Here is a 22,407-nt window from a genome sequence, read left to right as displayed (position 1 = left end):
TGATCCTGGTACCAGTGAGCCAGGCATGAGTGGAAGTTGAAAGACAAGTCAAAAAATTAACTGTGCTCTTTGAGCTGTGGATTCAACGAAACACAGCAAAAGAGAAAAAACCTGTTATTTTATTTTCTAACAGAAATAATGTCACTCTGTTTGATAATAACAGTATTTTCGTTGTGAAGATCACATCCTAAGTTGCTTGGAAAAGAGATGAATACTTTGGAAGAGCCCCTGCAGCATTTGGATTCTCCCCAAAAGCTTCGTGCTAAACGTTCTGATACCTGGATTTATAACTTTTTGAAATTTCAGGAGGTATGCTTACAAACGCACCAGATATACACACAGGGCCAAGAAATGGCTTCATGCTCCTTGAGCAAACACCTGCATCAAGCCCGTCTCCTCTTGGGTCACAATTTTCTGTTATTAGTTTGGAGAAATGGGGTAGGCAAGAGCAATTTTCCCAGATTCCCAAGAACTAGTTTCACCTGCATGTGTGTTAGGCCCAAGTCAATCAGAATTAAGGCTGACTTGGTATTTGTCATTTCGCATCGTCGATCTTACAAGAGTGGAAGAATTTTCCTCTTCATGGTCTCGGCTAAAGCAGCTAGCAGTTCTTTTTCAAAGCTAGATGGTGTTGAGGCCAGCAGATGAAACAAATGAGGCAACCACATTAAGGAAATTGAAACAATAGCAGAGCTGTATCCTTGGGCATAATTTGGGCATTTCAGAGAAAGGACATCAATTCCCCTGAATGTCAGGGTAGCAGAGATTGATGGAGACATGCCTGTCTTCTTATTCCTCCTAACAATTGCTAAACACACCTGTCATTCTCTTAAAGGAAATGACAGACTAGTTGTCTTACGAACACTATACTGAAACTCTTCTGCTAAATTATGGGTAATGGTTTTGAGATGTTGACTTTTAACCCTAGGGATTATACTGTCACTGTAGACTTTATCGTTGAGACTTACACCATGCATTCCAGAATTTAAAGTCACAGCACTCCCTCAAATCACCAGTGGAAAAGGCCTATTGGCAAAAGTCCCATATGCCATCCCTAGACGGAAAGTGCTTACTCTTTATGGTCTATTTGAAAATATGAGTTTCCACCTTATAATGTAAATGTGAAGAGTTTCTTTGGGAAAACAATTTCACAGATGCTTCTTCCAAGGTTTCTTCCTGTGGCATTTTTCAGTTTTAAGCTATCCTCCCTGTAGCTTTATGGGACATCCAAAGAGATCCTTTCTATGTGTTAAAACTTGTAGACCGTTAAGAGTCCTCTAAACCCAGTGCTTCCTTCATCTACTTTCCACTCGGCTTTCCTTTAGTCAGTCAGAAAGCAATCACTGTAAGTTAGATACTTCGAAGTTGGAGTTGCTAACAACAGCCGTACTTCTGTCAGTTATCCCCTCTTTCAGGGCTTGGATGGCTGACCGGGATGTGACAAAAGCTTGACTTACTGTGTGTGCAGCAGCCGACAAGGGTGTCCGCTGGACTGGCGTCCTCCGATGACTGCGATTATCCCACAGGACAATCTGGCCCGAGTAAGTCCCACCAACTACCAAATTGGGATGGAAACGAGCAAAGCAGACTGACATCACGGAGGACTGTGGGAGGGAAGAGGAGAAAGGTATTGTGTGAAATGGTCAGAGGAGGCTTGTTTCTTCCTGAAGAAAAAACTGCTCATCCCATAAACTCAGCACATCCTGGAAAACACAAAGCAAATGTTAAGTGCAGAGCGTGTAGGACATTTTGTACACAGACACAGAATTTCCCTGGAGAGGTTAGCCGATGTTTACTCCTTGAAACTTGAAATCTGAAGTCTCGGCCACGTCATCAAATAGGCATAAACCCTATCTTACGTACATCATGTTTTGTGGTCTGTAAAGCTTGGGTTTGTGGATATTTCCCATTTATCAATAAAATCACATCAGAATTAATATTAATTCTCCATTAGTCTTTACAAAACAATTCTTTATTTGAGGGCATGTCTGCATCCGTGTACAGTGTTGGCAAGGCTCTGAGGACTCTGAGACTGGGTACTTTTTTTTTCTTTTTGGCTTAATGTAGACTTCTAGGAAGTGTACTGATCTCAGACTGATCCAACTGGTTCCGCCCCAAATTCCCTCGCCTCCCATGGGCATTCTCCTGACCTTTATCCTGCCCACTTCAGACAATTCTTAATGTTATTCTTTGCCTATTTTAACAGTCAGAAATGGATTTCAGTCCAACTCTGCCATGGCCTGTCATAGCATCATGAATGTGGTTTCTAAAATTCCACAGAAGACTACCGGGCACTACGTTTTATAGGAAATTACTTAGCTGAGCAGGAGCCATGATACATTTAAAATCAGACAAGCTGGCTGTTCCACATTTGCCAAGAAGTCCACTGTGACTCCTGTTGTGCTTTACATGGTTGCATTTATACACAAAAGTAATTGTTTTTAATAAACACATTTCACCCTTTCAGTTAAATTCAATGAGTGATCTTATGTGTAAGGAAGGCATTGTACCAGGCATGATGAGAATACAAAGGTAGTCACTGCCCTCGACAAACCTGTGCCCTAGGAAAGAAAACTAAAAAGCATGCGTTCGATGAACATGCTGCCGCTGGTCCCTACATGCTAGTCCATACCTTTGTATGGAATAAAAAAAGGTGGTCACGTGGGCGTGCGCCTTGGCAAGTGGGGAGGAAGGTAGATTTTTGTCCTCACTTGTCCCTTGGGTTTGAGATGCTTATGCAGGTCACAACTTGCACACACAAGCAGCAGCCCTGAAGGTGATATGGGCCATGACTAGGTCACAGGAGCGTGTGTGTGTGTGGCGTGGAGGGGGGTGGTGAGAAAGGTTTGGTTTAGCTAGGAGAGGGGAAAGAAGAGGGGAGCGGAAAGGGTGGGATGGTTAGAAAGACCTCATGAAAGGGAATGCATCACCTTTGATGTAAATGTGGAATGTTCAGCAAGCGGAGAGGAAAAGAAACAGTGATCCCTGAGAGATGGGATAATGGGAAGACAAGACTGGAGGCTCCAAAGCAGAGGCTGCTGAACAGCCACAGTCTGGTTTGGCTGGAAGAAGCTTGCATGGAAGAAGCAGGGAGTAGGAAATGTGACTGAAGGGTTCACCTGGGCCAGACAAGAGTGGACCTTGAACGGCAGGCACTGTGTGGACTGTTTTCTGTGGGCAATAGTGAGAAACCACTGCTTTCTGAGCAGAGAGAGAGAGAGGCAGAGAGAGGATCAACGGTTTAACTGTTAAGCCAGTAAAGCGAAGAAGTCATTGAAAAAGAAACGATAACCTCTTTGTGACTGGGAAGCTAACTGTCCGTTAAAAAAAAAAAAAAAAAGTCAGATCTACTATCAGCCTAAGGCTAGCTCCTACTCAGAGTCTCAGATTCTCTGAAGTACAATAAAGAATGTAGACTATTTTTCAATGTCATGTTTTCCTAGTTTGAATGATTCTCAATTCCAATTCCTTGAGCACGATTCAATGGGGAGCATGCTTGTGCCCCAATCTGGTTTTCATAAAGTTCAAGAATAACTCTCAATAATGGTACTGAATTAAAGAAAAAGAAAATAATGCTGGTCAGCTTCTTGTTTTTACACATCTCACAGAAACGATTCTGAGCTTTCAATTGATGAAATTCTTTTTCTGCTTGAGCTATGTTGGAGACATTTTCTTTGAAACTTCAGAAAGACTTAAAATTATCCAGGTGGTATCAACAATTGAATTTACCAAAGCTCTCCAATGGATATAGATAACAGAATGTCATTAAATTTGAAAAATCCAGAATTAAACTACTTAATTGCTTTTGTGTTTCACTTAAATCTCAGCAAATACTGCTCCAAACCTTACACAGTTTGTTAAGAGACTAAACTACAGAAAAACAGTGGAGGTATTTCTACAAAACAGAAATACATAGTTGGTGATCAACCAGAATCCAACACCACAAGGTGAGAACTTAATTCCCACTTTTTCATTCATTATGTGTCCACTTTGCATTCATTCATTGAACACACAGTGCTAAGTACTAACTAAATCATTTCAAAAAACGTTAAATGTCAGAAAAGCACCCCCATCTCGAATTCAGAATTCTCTTTACATTTGATAAAAAGTCAAATTATTATGAAACAGAAACAGACTCATAGACACAGAAAACAAATTTATGGTTACCAAAGGGGAAAAGGGTGGGGGAGGGATAAGTTAGGAGTTTGGGATTAGCAGATACAAACTACTATATATAATATAGATAAGAAACAAGGTCCTACTGTATAGAACAGGAAACTATATTCAATATCCTGTAATAAAACATAATGGAAAGAATATGAAAAAGAATATATATATGTATAACTGAATCACTTGCTGTACACCAGAAACAAACAACGTTGTAAATCAATTATACTTTAATTAAAAAAAGTCAAATTGGTGCTAAAAAAAAAAGAGTAACACCACTTTGGAGCATCAGAGTTCTGCCATTAGAGTCTACTTTGTTTTGCTGAAAACCAACCTTTACGATACCTCCATGAGGAAAAAAGAGTAGAAATACTTATTTTATATCTGGAAGATAAGAAATGATGGAGAATTTGTGATTCATCAATTGCACTTATTTTTTTAAGCTCAGTATGTTAATTATAGTAAATATTCTGTGTATTATAGACTATGTATAAATGTTAAAAATAGATCTCTAGGGTATGCCACATTTGACATAGTATTATTCATATGGAAACTCTAAGGCAGTATGATCACAATTATCTACATGTAAAGTTTAGAATTTAGTCATTTCTTGAGATGTTTCAAAGTACCCTGATGTTTGATTTAATGGTAGCAAACACTTGGTTGATTGACTGAATTTTTAATTTTTCAGCCAAATGTTTAGGTTACTTTAGACACATGGGAACAGTCCCCCAACTACAGTCCTGACAAGAGACAGCTCCTCTTCTAATTTGGAAAGTCTGCATCAAACAGCGACTAGTAAAGTGTCTTAGAAAAATCCCTGCAACCTTGCACTGTTCATACAGCTACTGATCTAGTTGTTGTTGCCAATTGTCATGGAATTTATTGACTGTCAGCATAAAGAGCAAAGGATGATATCATCCTGTCAGTTATATCTATTGGGTAAAGAGTAAAAAAGCATTCCAGAAAAAGTGACTGACACTACTAAAACATGTGGCTTTCTGTTGTTCTCATATTTAACAGTTGTTGTTCTATGCTGTTCTCATATTAACATTTTCTGAAGACATATTCTATGAAAAAAATTAATAATACTAATGCTATCTTAAAAATTTCATCACTCTCCTGGGCATTTAAAATTTTGTATTCACTCAGTTATTCAGTGTCATAATAAAGCATTACATGATTAATACAATTTAGACAAACAAATTGGAAACAAGAAGCTTCCCTACCCTTGTTATTCTTGGCTCTGTAAGAATACATATCTATATAGTTTGTAGTTTTAACTTTTTACCTATTTTATTTTTTTCTTTAAAATATTAGAGCCTTGAGGGCTTCCCTGGTGGCACAGTGGTTGAGAGTCCTCCTGCCGATGCAGGGGACACGGGTTCGTGCCCCGGTCTGGGAGGATCCCACATGCTGCGGAGCGGCTGGGCCCGTGAGCCATGGCCGCTGAGCCTGCGCGTCCGGAGCCTGTGCTCCGCAATGGGAGAGGCCACAACAGTGAGCGGCCCGCGTACCGCAAAAAAAAAAAAAAAAAAAAAAATTAGAGCCTTGAAATTATTTTGGAAAATAACATATGGCCTTTAAACATTCAAATCAAGTTGTTTACATAAGTGGAAAAATAATGATAAAGATGATGAGAATTTTGGGACAATGCTGACTGTTCAATCAAAGTAAGTTTTCCCGAGACTACAGTCGAACTGTTTTAACACAGCTAGTGATTTCATTTACGTGGCCATGTTGATGGTCAAATCAGGCCCCAGAAATATGATAAGCTCCTATTAAAAGCTTCGTGTAAAAGTGGTGAGCTTGACCGTCTATATTCCAATACAAGTAACACAGAGACATTATTACATGAGGAACCACTATTTCCAATAGGACGAGCATGCCATTTTGATTATTTTACATACTATAGTCCCCCCAAACCAGGACAAGCAAGGTGGTGAGACTATGTCTGGAGGATCAGGCTATCTCTATTGACAGTTTCTGGTGTCCTCCGCAGACGTGGGCACCCAGAGGCTCCTGAGGAAACTGTTTATTTTCTAATCTTGTACAGACTGCCTGGTGCAAAGGCAGCCCTCCTCCTTAACCATATTGCCACATGGCCATTTGCACACGAGCTGACCCACTAGAACAGGGTTCCACGCTCTCGTCATCTATTTCGAGACCAGGCAGTTAATTTCACCCCACTCACTAAGGGAATTCCACAGAGACGAGCCGGGCGGAGGCTCCATTCTCCACGTCTCCCTCCTCGCACTGCACACCAACTGCATTCAATTCCAGTCGGCCCCGAGCCCTCTTTAAGTGGCTGTGGGGCTGTTTTCTATTTTATAGAGTTAATCCAGGCCAGCTTAAGGATGGTACTCTCCCTTAACCACAGACCCAGATGCCCAGGGCAAACAGCCTTTGGTCACTGCTGGTTGGGCAGCTGGTGCCGTAGGTTCACATTTGATCTGGTCGCCCGGGTCCTTTTGTGTGTAGCACTCTGCCCGCTCCCCAGCCATCATGCCTGGGCAGGAGGGATAGGGGCCCTGCATTCAAAAGCATCTCTTATTTCAAGTACCATCTCTTCTGGGGAGAAGTTAATCCTTGAGAGGGAATGGCCATATTGTTGCCATATGCTGTTTAATGGTGGCTGACATTTTATTTGTCTAAAAGCTAATGCTTAGCTGTCAGAGGGTTGTGAGGCAGACAGATCAGATGCTTCTGGCTACTAGTGAGCTAGTATATATTTCTGCAAGTACCTAAGAAACCCTCAAAGATATTTCTTATGTTAATGGAAACAAATGTAATTGGAGAACACTGCTGTCAAAACACCTCTTACAGGCAATCAGGCAGCACCAGGCATCTGACAATGTAGAAGGTTGTGAAGGTGGAAAAACCAAGACATGAGTCATGAGTTGGGCATTTAACTTTAATTGAGATGAAGGGAAAGGGTCTTTCCTCTTTCAGAGCTCTCTTTTCCTATGCCTAAGTCTCTATCCTAGGGTACACACGTCACTCTTCTAAACTCTACGAGTTACCATCTATGAAAGTTACCACCCCATTAGTAATGGGGTGTGCAGGAGCAAAAGCTGAATTAGCTTGTTGCTACTGCTTGACTCAGTTTGTATTTTAAAAAAATTAATGTAAAGCAGCTGATTCTAAAATCTGATTTCTGGGAGATTAGAAACCACTCATTCCAATGACCTTTCTTCAAATCCCTTGGAATTTTCGTGCATCTCAGTATTGTGCGTCCCTAGACCTGGGCTGTGTGCTGAGTACACAAAAGTTAGTGCGCAAACCACGATGAGGTGCCACTTCACACCCTCTAAGATAGCTATAATTTTTAAATGTTTACATGTCAATTATACCTCAGGAAAGCTAAGGGAAGAAACAAACAAAAAAGGAAAATCATAATTGTTGGTGAGGCTACGGAGACATTGGAACACTCATACAGTGCTGGTAGGAATGTAAAATGAGGCAGCCACTCTGGAAAACAGTCTGGCAGTTCCTGAAACCATTAAACATAGAGTTAACATCTGACCCGGCAATTCCACTCCTAGGTATGTACCCAAGATAACTGAAAACATGTAACTACTCGAATTGTACATAAATGTTCATAGCAGCATTGTTGATAATAGCCAAAAAGTGAAAACAACCCAAATGTCCATCAACTGAGGAATAAACAAAATGTGGTGAAACCATACAATGCAATATTATTCAATAAAAAGGAAGGAACTACTGATGCGTGTTATAACATGGATGAACCTTGAAAGGATGCTAAGAAGTCACAGAAGGTCACATATTGTATGATTCTATTTATATGAAATGTCCAGAAGAGACAAATCCACAGAGGCAGAAGGAAGATTAGTGGTTGCTCAGGAATGGGGGTTGGGGGAGAATGGGGAATGACTACTAATGGGTCTGGGTCAACTTCTTGGGGTGATAAAAATGTTCTGAAGTTAGACAGTGGTGATGGTTACACAACTCTGAATACACGCAAAAAAACTGAATTGTACACTTAAAAATAGTGAATTTTATGATGTGTGAATTATATCTCGATTTTTTTAATAAAAATTTTTTAATTAAAAACTTTTAAAATTTAAAAATATATATACATTGCTTATATGTGGAATCTAAAATATGGCATGAACGGGACCTTCCCTGGTGGCACACTGGTTAAGAATCCGCCTACCAATGCAGGGGACACGGGTTCAGGCCCTAGTCCGGGAAGATCCCACATGCCGCAGAGCAACTAAGCCCATGCACCACAACTACTGAGCCTGCACTCTAGAGCCCGTGAGCCACAACTACTGAAGCCCACGCGCCTAGAGCCCATACTCTTCAACAAGAGAAGCCACCGTGATGAGAAGCCCATGCATCACAACGAAGAGAGTAGCCCCCATTCGCCACAACTAGAGAAAGTCTGTGCGCAGCAAAGAACACCCAACACAGCCAAAAATAAATGAATAATTTATAAAAAAATAAAATACGGCACAAATGAACCTATCTACAAAACAGAAACAGACTCACAGACATAGAGATCAGACTTGTGGTTGCCAAGGGGGAGGGGGCAGGGAGAGGGGTAGACTGGGAATTTGGGATTGGTAGATACAAACTATTACATTTAGAATGGATAAACAAGGTCCTGCTGTATAGCACAGGGAATTATATCCAATCTCCTGGGATAAACCATAATGGAAAAGAACATTAAAAAAAGAATGTACATATGTGTGTAAAACTGAGTCACTTTGCTGTACAGCAGAGATTGCCACAACACTGTCAATCAACTATCCTTCAAATAAAGAAAGAAAATAAAAATAAAATTAAAAAGAATAAAAATTCAATCCATAATTAAAACACTTCCAACAACAACAGAAAAGTCGGTGTGCTGACATGGTCTTTATCTCATGAACCTTAACAACCTTATTTCTTATCTTCAGGACAACTGTCTGGACTACTTTGACCACTCTTTCCTGAAATAATTATTCTCTTTACTTCCCCCGAATAGCTTCTTCAGTTTCTACTCCCTGAGAGGTTCTGAAGGTGGAAAGGGAGGGTTGACACACTTGGAATCTCGAGACCTGACTTCCTGCTCTGATACCTACTAGTTGTATACATCCTCTAAGCCTTAATTTTTTTGCACATTTGCAAATTATTTATTTATTTTTAAAATTGTGCTGAAATACATGTAACATAAAATTATTAGCCATTATTAAGTGTACTGTTCAGGGGCATTAAGTACATTCACATTGTTGTGTAGCTATCACCACCATCCATCTCTAGAACATTTTCATCTTCCCGAACTCAAACTCTGTATCTATTAAACACGCATCCCCCATTCTCACCCTCCTCTCAGCCCTTGGCAACCAGCAGTCTACTTTCTGTCTCTATGAATTTGACTACTCTAGGAACCTCATGTAAATGGAATCAGAGTGCCTTTTGTGACATTTGTCATGTGTCACTTAGCATGTCATAAAGGTGTTATTATACCCAGGTAGCACTACTATTAGAGCATGCATGCTGTGGCATATAACAGAATTTCTTTCCTTTTTAAGTCTGAATAATATTCCATCATATGCATATAGCACATTTTGTTTATCCATTCGTCTGTCAATAGACACTTGGGTTGCTTCTACTTTTTGGCTATTGTGAATAACGTTACTGTAAATATACAATATTTACAAATACTGTAATTGTATACAGATTATCTCTTCAAGATTCTGCTTTCAATTCCTTTGGGTGTATACCTGAGAGTGGAATTGATGGATCATATTCCATTTTTAAATCTTCGAGGGACTCTCATACTGTTTTCTATAGTGGCTGCACCATTTTACATTCTTACCTGTAATGCACAAAGGTTCCAATTTCTCCACACCCTTGCTGATTCATATTTTCTGCTTTTATTTTGTTTTATTTTATAGTAGCCATCCTAATTAAAGTGAGGTCTCATTCTACGCCTGAATTTTCAATTCATGGCAGCAGCACGAGAGTTCTTATCCTGCCTAGAAACAGGGCATTTTCTTTGCCTCTCTTCCCTCGGGGCCGTTGCAAGATTTGAATTAAGTAATGCAGTTTAAAGACGATAAACAATATTGCATGCCCCTATATAGAGTTAGAAGTGACTTCTGTGATTTGAAGAAACACTTCCAGAGAAAACAAAGGTCCAGAGACGTTTTCATTTTGCTCAACCAATCTTTTCTAAGCAGTTCTGATAGTAATGCTAGGTCCCGCCTTGATGATCTAGGTTGAGAAATTGTCTCCGAGAAGTTTTACTGCACCTTTTGTTACATGTTTTAACTCTTTGGAGTCCTTATTTTGACAACCCTCTGCTCCTTCCTGGGACACTGAGTCTCTCTGGTTTAATGGCTCTTCATGCTTGGTTATAGCTCCTGTTATTGATGGCAATTCTAAGTCCTGACAATTTGCTGACTTTGGGTAATGAGGAAGAGGACGAGGAGGAAACTGTGAAATGTTAGCACCAGAGATAACTCTACAGTGAAAGCCAAGATGAGATTCATGCCACATTATTATTCAGGCATACTCATATTGCAAGCACTGCCAATTTAGGAAAATTTAGGCTCTAAATCTTAGTCCTTTCGGTGCAAGAACTTTTGAATACAACAAAATTCTAGGGCAATGGGATAATCTACATGCTGATTCCAGAAAGATTTCTGAAATGGGATTTTTCTTATGTTAACATATTTCACTTTTTTTTTTTTTTTTTTTTTTGCGGTATGCGGGCCTCTGTTGTGGCCTCTCCCGTTGTGGAGCACAGGCTCCGGACGCACAGGCTCAGCGGCCATGGCTCACAGGCCCAGCTGCTCTGCGGCATGTGGGATCCTCCCGGCCCGGGGCACGAACCCACATCCCCTGCATCGGCAGCGGACTCTCAACCACTGCGCCACCAGGGAAGCCCCATATTTCACACTTTTGAGTCGAGCTGGGACTTACTTATCTGTGATGTGACTTTACATCTGATTATTATTCATCATTTGCAGGTGCATGGACCCCTCAAGCTATTTTCTAAGTCAGTGTTACTCCAAACTTGCCTGTACCTTAGCATCATCTGAGGACCTATTTAAAATTCCCCAGTACTCAAGCCACAAACCATACCAATTAAATAAGAATTTCTGGGGGTAGGACCCAGGCATCAAGACTTTTTAAAATTGCACAGGAAGTTCCCACGTGCAGTCAAGTGAACAGTACTGTTTTAAAGCAATGGTTCTTGAACTTATCTGAACATAAGTACTTAGTTTATTAAAAACACAGATTCCTGGGTCCCAGCCTGGATCTACTGAATCAGAATTTGAAGAGGCTTGGAGGTCTGTGCTTTGTGTCACTGAGAAATCTGGAGGACCTGCAAACAATGAATTAGTTGAGTATGGCTGAAAGTCACTGTGAGATGAATCTCCTTTTGCATCCGTGTAGGCCATGCCTGGGATGTTTCCTTCATGGGGTCATGCACCCATTTGCACAACCTGGCCAACTGAGACACATAAGATACAATAAAAGTTCCTCTGCCAAAGTGCCACTGCTTAATTTCCTTCCATTTGACTTGCTAGTTTTTACATCTCTCCTGGCTTCCCCTTCCCTCCTAAGTGATTAGGCTCTTAGAAAGAGGTCACTGAGAGGGATACTAAAGGTTTAGGTCCCAAGTTCCCTTCAGCATCATGCTCCAAGCTGACACTGAACACCTGAGAGTTTTCTTGTTTAGTATTAGGAGGGCTAATGAACATTATCACTGTCACACTAGATTACATGGTTATTTACTTGTGGGGGCATTCCAAATTTTTGAGCACCTACTAAGTGCCAAGCACGCTGTATACATCTCTCTATCAGTCCTATTAGGTGGGTAATTTTGCCTCTTTTTCTTCAGATTAGAAAACCCAGACTCAGGCAAGTAACGTCATGGGCTTAAGTGGCAAAGCTCAAATCCGAACTATGGCCTGGCTGATTTCGAAGTCAATATACTGTGAAATCTTGCATCTGAACTGAATGCAGGTGCACTTTCTCTTGGAGATATACAATCCTCCCCCTTCTGACTTCACGCCATGGGACGTGGGACTCACGATCACAGACGACCTCATGCAACCCTACAGGGCAGAGAGGGCTTTTGGGCTCCCGTCTGCTACAGTGGCCTTGGCGTGGAGTCTCCAACCCCTTTCCAGCTGGACTTCTGTTGCCAGTATAGAGATCGACCACCTGACTCAACAGAACTAATTAGCACCAATTGTGGTGAGACCTACCATGAGGTGGGTTCTTCCTGCTGAGAACTGATTGCGACCAAATAATCATTTCATGGGAGTCTACTGAACAGCTAACAGCTGGAAACCGGTTGGGTCACTGCTTTGGGAGAAAACGCTTTGTTTTCACCTTATCACTATGCAGCCAAATCAGAAATGCCATTTCAATACAACCTTCTTAAATGAGTGTTTATACCCCTAAGTAATGATGTGAACTGTTATTAGCTCTTGTGAAAAGGGGAGAGTGCCCCCATGTGCTTTAACGAACAAAAGAGACTTCCTACCTAGAGACACAGACACAGGAACCCATTCTTCTCAACTCAGGAAATATGAAATACACATACATTTTAAAAATAAGAGGTTCCTTAGGAGATGGGATCCTCTTGGGTAAAATGGTCCCATTTTGGAAATGAAAGGTAAGGATCGTGCTAAGTGAAATAAGTCAGACAGAGAAAGACGAATACTGTATTATATCACTTATATGTGGAATCTAAAAAATACAACAAACTAGTGAATAAAACAAAAAAAGAAGCAGTCTCACAGATACAGAGAACAAACTAATGGTTACCAGTGGGGAGAGGGCAATATATAGGTAGGAGGAAAAAAGGGTTATTATGGGATTATATGAAATCATCTGTGTGAAACTTCTAAAAACTGTAAAGCACTATAGATCTTAAAGAATCTTTCATTCAATAAAAAAATTTAAAAGTTAAAAAAAAAGAGAAAGCGATGCCCTGTGTTAAGGAAAAAGTTCAAAAACAACAATCAGTGAAAATTTTGAGGTGTATTCCATCCTCACCTGTACCTGGAGAGTCTCTTAAAGATCTATACAATGCAAGACACATACAGAATGGCCATCTTTAAAAAGTCGACAAAAAAATGCTGGAGAGGGTGTGGAGAAAAGGGAACCCTCTTATACTGTTGGTGGGAATATAAGTTGGTGCAGCCACTATGGAAAACAGTCGGATGTTCTTAAAAAAAAACCAAATAACAGAGTTGCCATATGATCCAGCAATCCCACTCCTGGGCGTATATCCTGACAAAACTATAATTTGAAAAGACACATGCACTCCTATGTTCATAGCAGCACTATTACAGTAGCCAAGACATGGAAGCAACCTAAATGTCCACTGACAGAGGAATGGATAAAGAGGATGTGGTACATATATACAATGGAGTATTACTCACCCATTAAAAAGAATGAAATAATGACACTTGCAGCAATATGGATGGATCTAGAGATTACCATATTAAGTGAACTAAGAAAGAGAAAGACAAATACCAGATGATATCACTTATATGTGGAATCTAAAATACGACACAAACGAACGTATCTATGAAATGAAAACAGACTTACAGATATAGAGAACAGACTTGTGGTTGTCGAGGGGGAGGGGGGAGAGAGAGGGATGGACTGGGAGCTTGGGATTAACAGATGCAAACAATTATATATAGGATGGATAAACAACAAGGTCGTACTACAGAGCACAGGGAACTATACTGAGTATCTTGTGATAAACCATAATGGAAAAGAATATGACAAAGAATATATATGTATAACTGAGTCATTTTGCTGTATGGCAGAAATTAAACACAACATTGTAAATCAACTATACGTCAATAAAATAAAATTTTTTTAAAAAGACACATACCAAAAATTCAAGGTGAAAATGAGACCTATACACACAATTTGTGTGTGTGTGTACGTTCCAGCTAAAAAACTACCCAACAGCAAGATGGAGAGTCTTGGTAACAAGTTCTTCAAAATGCCAAGCCACTCTTAGGAAGTAACTGCTTCAGACTATCAAACACAGTGGTATTGAAAACCTACCTTGTGCCAGGTGCCAGACTAGATATGACCCACGTGTTACTTTGCCGAACAACTAGGAAATTTCTATTTCCTTGTTTGTAAAAGGAAAGTTTATTTCCCATAGAAGCTTTATTTGTAAAAGGAAAAGTGTTTCTCACTCCTATGTCAATCCTCACAGCTAGTAAGAGTTCTGTAGAGAAATCAGCACAAAAATTATCATTCTTAATTTTTTAATAAACTTTTTATAACAGTTTTAGATTTGCAGAGAAGTTCTAAAGATAGTACACTTGCTATGCACCTCACAGGCTGTTTCCCCTAATGTTAACATCTTCCCTGTTGCTCCATTAGTATGAGTACATTTGTCACAACTAATGAACCAATATTGATGCAATATTACTGAAGGCCAAGCTTTATCCATAGGTTCTTCGTTTTTACCCAATGTCCTTTTCTTGTTCCAGAATTCCATCCAGGACACCACATTACATTTAGACATCATGTCTCCTTAGGTTTCTCTAGGTTGGGACAGTTTCTCAGACTTCCCTTAGTTTTGATAATGTTAACTTCTTTGAGGAGTACTGGCAGTCAGGTATTTCCTAGCATGTCCGTCAATTTGGTTTGATTTTTTTTTTCCTTGTAATTAGGCCTAGACATAGATATTCTAGGTCTTAGAGAACATTTGAACAACAACAACAACAACAAATCCAAGAGTTTGAGATCAGTTGGTGAGAGGGGATTATAACACACCCACATTCAATTTGTATACATTAGGTTATTTCAAAACTTTACTGTGAATAAAGCAAGGTGGAGAGATGCACCATTTTTTGACAGTAATGCTCAATGAAACATGCTCAGGTCAAAGAAGCTTTTTCAGTCTAGACTTCCAAACATTTACTAACCATTTAGCGTCTCCTTTTCGGGAAATATGAAACCCAGGTTGCTATGCCTAAACTGGAATAGGGGTGTGGTGTAAGCTGAAAGCAAAATTTTGCTTTATAAAAGGGACAAAAAAGAATAGGAAGAGATGAATATATGGTTGTTTAATATGTTAAAAAGCACCAGCTTTCTTCAAATCAAATGTCTAAATCCTGCCTAATTAAAAAAGGAAATTGATATTTGGATATGGCATGTGTTGACATCTACCCCTTTGATTTACATGAGTATGAACTAGAGAGAACAGATTATTCAAGAGAGAAGAAAAAGAGTTCCAATTTGACAGGAAAGAGTGTAGGCAGCATCAGCTTTAGTGCTTGTTAAAACATGAAGGATTAATAGCAAAAAAGGGAGGGAAGAATTGTGACTGTTTCCAGTTTAGTATCTTCAAAAATGCTTGGGGTTTCTGAGAATGGCTCACCCAACCACATGAAAGTGATGCTAAGGGATTCAGCCACACGACTTCTCTAAATCCAGGGCTGGGACTGCTCCACTTTTACCATCAAACCATCTTACTTAAAGTGTAGCCACAAATTAAGTTTATTTTCTCTCGAAAAAGTACTAAGTCCTTTCGAAGGGGGCAAACACAGCATTCAGGAATATGGGTCTCCCCCCGCCCCGCCCCTGCTTCCTGCCTCCTACTCCCTCCTCGATAGAGTAAGTCATGAAAAAAAAAGAGCCAGCTTCTTCGTCTATGAATTCTTCCTTGGCTATATAAAAAAGTCAACAATGGCTTTCAGCTGTAAAATTCAACAGAATTCAGTTACCAGGTTTTTTTTTTTTTTCTTTTTACAAACAAACAAACAATAGGCTAATCGGATTCAGAATTACTGTACTGGCAGGAAGGTCTAAAAACAATTGCATGACAGATCTGTGTCTTGCTTTGTGAGCAATTTCTTTCTGAATTTGTAGGATTCAGGTTTTGTGCTACAGGAGGTCCAAAAATGAGGAAGAAAATGCAGTCTCATATGTCACTCGACAACCCCCTGCTGATAAAATAAATCTACATTTGGAGGATCCACCCAAGGAGTCATGGGACATCCCACATTAGATCATTACCAAGCCACTTAGGTTAAAAATTACAGGGGGACCATTAAAAAAAAAAGACTAAAGTGTTCCACTACGCATAGGCTCTTGACATGGTTTTTTTTTTTTTTTTGAGTTACTGTGGTGGTTTTTTTGCCAGCTGTGACGGTTCATGAAATCAGTTGGATTATTCTAAATTTAAGAAGGTAAAAGAATTTATCAAGAAGAGGTGCTTGCTCACATTGAAACTATATGGTGAATACAGATCTCAGGGAAGCAAATGAAAAGTGAGGTCCTACAGCCAAGAAGCAATGTGGTACAAAGGCAGAAGCTGTCTTTGTCTCTTTTTATCTGCCTGGAATTACTTAGATATGCTTATGCCTAAGGCAGGGAGATGAACCAGATGACCTCTTAGGACTGTGTCTAGCTTGCTGGTTCTATTGATAAACTGCTACTTTGAAGTACTGAAAAGGACTAGAAAAAAACTGAGTTTAAGTGCTTGCTAAAAGATCAATGCAAGAGACAAGGGTAAACTGATTTTTGTGACTGTCACCCAATCCCAAGTCTCACCCATCCCCCAATTTCTACACCAATGCTTTTTTCCACTAAAGATTCTTTGATGTTTAACAAGAAACCCAACGACTGAGAGTGAGTAGAGTGTGGAAAGGGACAGAAATCTGTCCTGGTGGTTCATTTCTAAGCGGAGATAAATCCTCTTTTAACATAACATTTATGTATACTTAGAAGACCAACGGATAAATGGGTATCAATTCCCAGTTGTTCAACCTGAGCTAGTTTTTCAAAGACGGACAAATAATAAACAAACCCAGAGACAAACAAAAATGTATGAATAAAAATTCCTTTGGGATCAAATGATTAAATTTACAGCACTTGAGATTTTTCTGTCCTTTTTGTCCCCCAGGGGAAAAATCCTATCTCTCAAGACTTAGAATGCACAAATTAAAGGCCATTTACATGGAGTTTGAAGTTCTCAGTTCCGGAAAAAGAATCTGGAGGCACAGGCAAAGCCTTCTGTCAACAGAATTCTGTCTGAACCTTGTCCTTCACTGAATTCTATGGGTGATAGTACTGGTCAGCTAGAAGAAATGTGACCATACTTCTCTAACACATACGACAGAGTACACTCAATGTGTGTGTCAGTCAATTATCACAAGTGTGTAAATAAAAATACACAAGGGCTTCCCTGGTGGCGCAGTGGTTGAGAGTCCGCCTGCCGATGCAGGGGACACGGGTTCGTGCGCCGGTCCGGGAAGATCCCACATGCTGCAGAGCGGCTGGGCCCGTGAGCCATGGCCACTGAGCCTGCGCGTCCGGAGCCTGTGCTCCGCAGCGGGAGCGGCCACAACGGTGAGAGGCCCGCATACCGAAAAAAAAACAAAAAAAACCCCAAAACACAAGGACAATATATTTTCTCCTTTTCCCTAAAAAGGTAAAAAAGAAATGATTTTATGTAATGAATAGGAGCAGTTTTCACAGTAATCTGAGTTTTGTTTACAGACTTGTGATGATGAGTATTTTGACTTGGGAACCGGTGGCTCTAAGATTCACACAGTACCCAGTGCACTTTTCCAAGAGTTGAAAAACGAAAGGTGTCCCATGGTCCTGGAGAACCAGGAACAATATGAAACCAGATAATGAAGAGTTAAGAAAAGCTTCTCAGGCTGCTAATGAACTCCATCCTGCCCTGGTGAGACCACCCTCCTTTTAAGTAAGAGGTAATTTAATATGCATCTAACTCAGTTGTGTTTGGGCTTCATCCAATCTAAGAGTATCAGTGTGATAAATTATAATGAATTGTCTGCAGTACTTCACAAAGTGACTATAACAGACCTGAAAAACAAGATCTCTAAGCCTGATTTTCCAGCTCCCTTTGAATGCTTTTCGCCTGATTCCTTTCACATGCACCACTCCAAAACTTGAGAAAGCTTCTTATAGCTCCTCCAGGCGGAAAAGTTATGTGCTTCTGGCCCCATTTGATTAGATCCACAGTTGTTGGCTGTCTATTACACTTGAACATGACACCAACAGTGAGACCCTCCAAACACTGCAGCAAGAGCACCTTTCCTTTCCGAACAGTTTTTCTATGTTAATTTCCTTTCGTAATCCACACAGTGCGCTGGGAAGTCACTTAGTGAAACAGACTCGATTCATAGTTCAGATTCTGAAAAAGCAGCTGGATCTAGGCACCCTAGAGTCTGTAAGGAAAATGGGCAGAGACTGAAAAAGGGGTCAGGAAACTCAAGTTCTAGCAGGGCCTGGGACTATAGCTGTGTGACCCACCTCCTTTCGGAAGTAGTTTTCCTCATTTAGGTTAGCAGCCACTGCCCTAGAGAAAAGGCCACCTCCACTTCATTTCCTGACTTTAGAGAGTCCCAGCTCTTCAGAATGCAAAAGCAGGACTGTTATTCTATAGAAGATCCTTCACAAATAAAAGAGATTAGATTGGGGTTAAATGGTTTGTTGTGCTGGTCAGAGGACAGCAGCCTGTACGGTAACACACAAAACTTGTGTGGGAGGGGCAGGATGGGATTGTTTTTTTCCTATTCATAGGATACAGATGTTGTTGTGTAAAGATCCATGGACTGGTAATCAAGATGATTTTCTGTGAAAATCACGTTAATTCTATCAGGCTTCATTTCTTCATGGGCAAAATAAAATGGGCATGTTGAACTTGTAAGCTTCACTCCCAAGGGCAGGGGATGTGCTTCTCTCTTCTGTGTTGTGCTTTGTGCCCAAGGCACTTCCTGAGGACTAGGACGTATTTGTACTTGTTTCCTATTTTGCTGCTGTAACAAATTATCCCACATTGAGTGGCTTAAAACAATACCAATTTATTATTTTAGAGTTCTGGAGGTTGGGACTAAAATCGAGGGGGAGGCAGGGCTGCATTCCTCTCTGGAGGCTCTAGGGGAGAATCAGTTTCCTGGCCATCTTTCCAGCTTCCAGAGGCAGCCTCACTCTTTGGCTCATGGCCACCTTCCACCTTCAAAGCAGCAATGGCTGGTTGAGTCTTGCTCACATCTCATCACTTTGATTCTCCTTCCATCATCACATGTCCTTCTAAGTCTGACTCTCCTGCCTCCCTCTTTCATTTATAAGGACCCCTGTGATTACACTGGGCACATCCAGATAATCCAGGACAATCTCCCCTTCTTAAGAGCCTTAATTTACCACATCTGCAAAGTCCCTTTTGCCATGTGAGGTAACACACTCAGTTTTCCGGTATTAGAAGGTAGCCATTATTCTGCCTACCACATTGTTCAATAAATATTGGATCAACCTGTAAATATTTTGAGAAAATGGTAAGCTGAACACTTTGAATTATTTATAAGGTTAGCTAATTTCCATGGCTCATCACTAGCCAAAGTCGCGGTCACAGGTATACTGGACATTTCTGATCCCTCCCAGACACGCAACCTTCATGCTCATTCAAGTTTATGTGCACTTCACCCTGTTTTGGCTGTAAAAACGTACTGTGGTTCTATCCAACTCTCTTTCACCTGGTAGAGAGAACATAATCTGTTGTGACAGATTTTTCCCAACCAAGTTACGTGAATTGCTCACTGTCACACAACGATATAGCCTTTCCACTTCCCTTGCATCCCATTTCATACTAAACTCCTTTCTCCAATTACCATTTCAGACAAATCAACCAACAAAAAAGAGGAGGTGGTAATCTTCAGGCAGGAGTAAAGATGCACAGAGCATACTGGAATCCTACTAGGAAAAACCCAAGCTCTGTCATTATTAACACCCTGAGTCACGCATCTTCTTCCTCCAAAATGAATCCTTCAAATCTAAGTCACGATCAATGAACTACTCTCCCACTAGAGGTGCTACCAGCCATCATATCAAGATTCAGACACCACCTGTCAAAACTTTTTCAAATTTGTCCTCACAGCATTAAACATATGACAATAATCTACGTCCAACTGTCACCCAACCCTCCTCCCCCAATGCAGGTCAAGTTTCAGGGTGATTTTGGCAGGTTATCTAAAGGAACTTGAGTGATGGACAATTACATATTTTCATTTTGAAGTTTTTCAATTGTTTTAAAGCAACTGACATTTTATGCCTGTTAGGCTATCACTTGGGCAAACTTTTACCAGTTCTTAATCGAAACAATTACAGAAACCCTGTCATCTTTAACTTAACTGTAGCATTCAGAAAGAGATGACAACTCAATATTTGCCCTATTCCCAGTTCTATCAATGTATCATATATAACTGGTGTTAAAGAGTAATTGGGAATAATTGGAAATCAAACACTGTACTTAAGCATGTTGATAGAAAGATAAGTATTGAGAACTAGATTGACGTGAAACAACACTTCAGAATTTGATACCCCAGACGTTCTCTTCTTTTAAACCTGGCAAAGATACCAAATTATATCAAAGTCCACAGATTTACTTACTGATTATCTTAAGTACAAACAGAATGTCTCTCTGTGGCCTAGAGGAAATAACTGCACAAGACTCACAAGACGCAAATTCTCCTGAGCAATTTTTCCTGCAGTTCCAGTAGGTCATTAAAGATTTAGCACCAGGACTTCCCTGGTGGCTCAGTGGTTAACAATCCGCCTGCCAATGCAGGGGACACGGGTTCGAGCCCTGGTCTGTAAGATCCCACATGCCACGGAATAACTAAGCCCGTGCGCCACAACTACTGAGCCTGCGCTCTAGAGCCTGTGAGCCACAACTACTGAAGCCCGCGTGCCTAGAGCCCGTGCTCCGCAACAAGAGAAGCCACCGCAATGAGACGCCTGCTCACCGCAACTAGAGAAAGCCCTGGCGCAGCAACGAAGACCTAACACAACCAAAAATTCATTCATTAATTTTAAAACAGATTTAGCACCTACTGTTTGCACACTTAAACCTCCGGAGGTTGGTTTAACATAGCACATAGCTGTCACTGAAGAATGTGAATTTCTATGGGAAAATCTAGTTCAAAGGTAAACCAATCTGTAATACATTTTCTTTTTTCCTTATTTAATTCCATATTCTTAAACACGAGCTTTCAAATGCAAAGAAACTGGGAAAACTGATATACATTTACTCTCAAGAAGCAAGACAAACACAAAATAAAGTTGAATTTCTAAATAAATAGCTGCTTTAGAGTCCGAAAATGTCATAACTTGGTAGCAATAATACCTTTCATATGGCAAATACAAGGTACTGTGGAAAGTTCTGCGTCTACATTTGCCAGGTCAAATGCAGAGTTGAAGAAATTGGTTGAAATGCCAAAAGAAAAAAAATTAAACTTTCTTCTAAGGCAATCAGACCGAAGAGGCAATAGGAGTTTCATTTTCCTGTATAATTTGAATAAACGACTTCAGTTTTACACACACACACCCCCCCTTCCAAAATGTAGACAAGGGCTATATAGCTACCAACAAGTTGTCACACATCTGGAAGACTATTTTAAAACACATTCAAAATGTTTTGACTACATGATGCCAAGCATCTGGCAATACAAACTTCTCTTAGGAACTTTTCTTCTATAGAATTCAGTCTTGTGTATAGTCATTGTGCCAGATTTTGAACTACACGTTTTATTTGTGGAACGACTGTGTGTATATACATATACACACATATATATGCAAAAATATATATATATACACATATATTTATATGCAAAGGCAAGGTTTTCCTTATGATTTTGATTTAGGTAGATTTAACTTAAATGATGTTAACAGAGTTGCCATTGATTTTTGCGTTACTTGAACTACTCTCTAGCTGTGCCCTCCCCCTGCCCCAAAAGCCGTTCAGTGGCCTCTATTGGTCAGTCCCTCCCCAGGAACATTCTCTCCCAAATGAACAGCACTCACTCCCTTGTCTAAATAGTAACTGACTTTATTGGTTTCATTCCTCAGCAAGGATGAGGAAAAGCGAGGCTTCTAGCTTTCCCTGTCTAATAGGAACCAGCCTTAGGAATACCTGTGGTTCACCAACCATCCCCAAACCATCTGCAGGATCTTGAGGTAGGAGGTAGGTATTCTTCATGTGAGGTCGCCTCCCTCCTCAGGCGAGCTAGCTCAGATTTCCAAAGGCCTTTTCCACACACTAACCTAACCATTCCTATCTCCACTCCACTTTCAACCTTGCACACTACGTCCTAAGTCGGGTGACACCACGGTGGGAGTGTTCTGAGTAAAATATGCACCAATTATTTCAGTTTTGTAGATTGCAATGACCTCAGATCACTCACTTTTGCTTGTGACCCAGGC

General features: G+C 40.4%; 1 protein-coding gene across 5 annotated transcripts in view; it reads right to left on the bottom strand.

Moving 5' to 3' along the window:
• DYNC1I1 (dynein cytoplasmic 1 intermediate chain 1) overlaps positions 1–22,407 on the bottom strand; it is a 335,916-nt gene that overhangs the window by 81,322 nt on the left and 232,187 nt on the right. For all 5 annotated transcript variants that reach the window (XM_060304623.1, XM_060304625.1, XM_030857238.2 and 2 more), the window contains one exon: positions 1,458–1,604. In XM_060304623.1, coding sequence (XP_060160606.1) covers positions 1,458–1,604 — 147 coding nt within the window. The remainder of the gene's footprint in view (positions 1–1,457; positions 1,605–22,407) is intronic.

This window comes from Globicephala melas, chromosome 9 (assembly GCF_963455315.2).
Source record: "Globicephala melas chromosome 9, mGloMel1.2, whole genome shotgun sequence".
In the NCBI taxonomy this organism is placed as follows: Eukaryota; Metazoa; Chordata; class Mammalia; order Artiodactyla; family Delphinidae; genus Globicephala; species Globicephala melas.
This window is presented reverse-complemented; position numbering and strand designations above follow the sequence as displayed.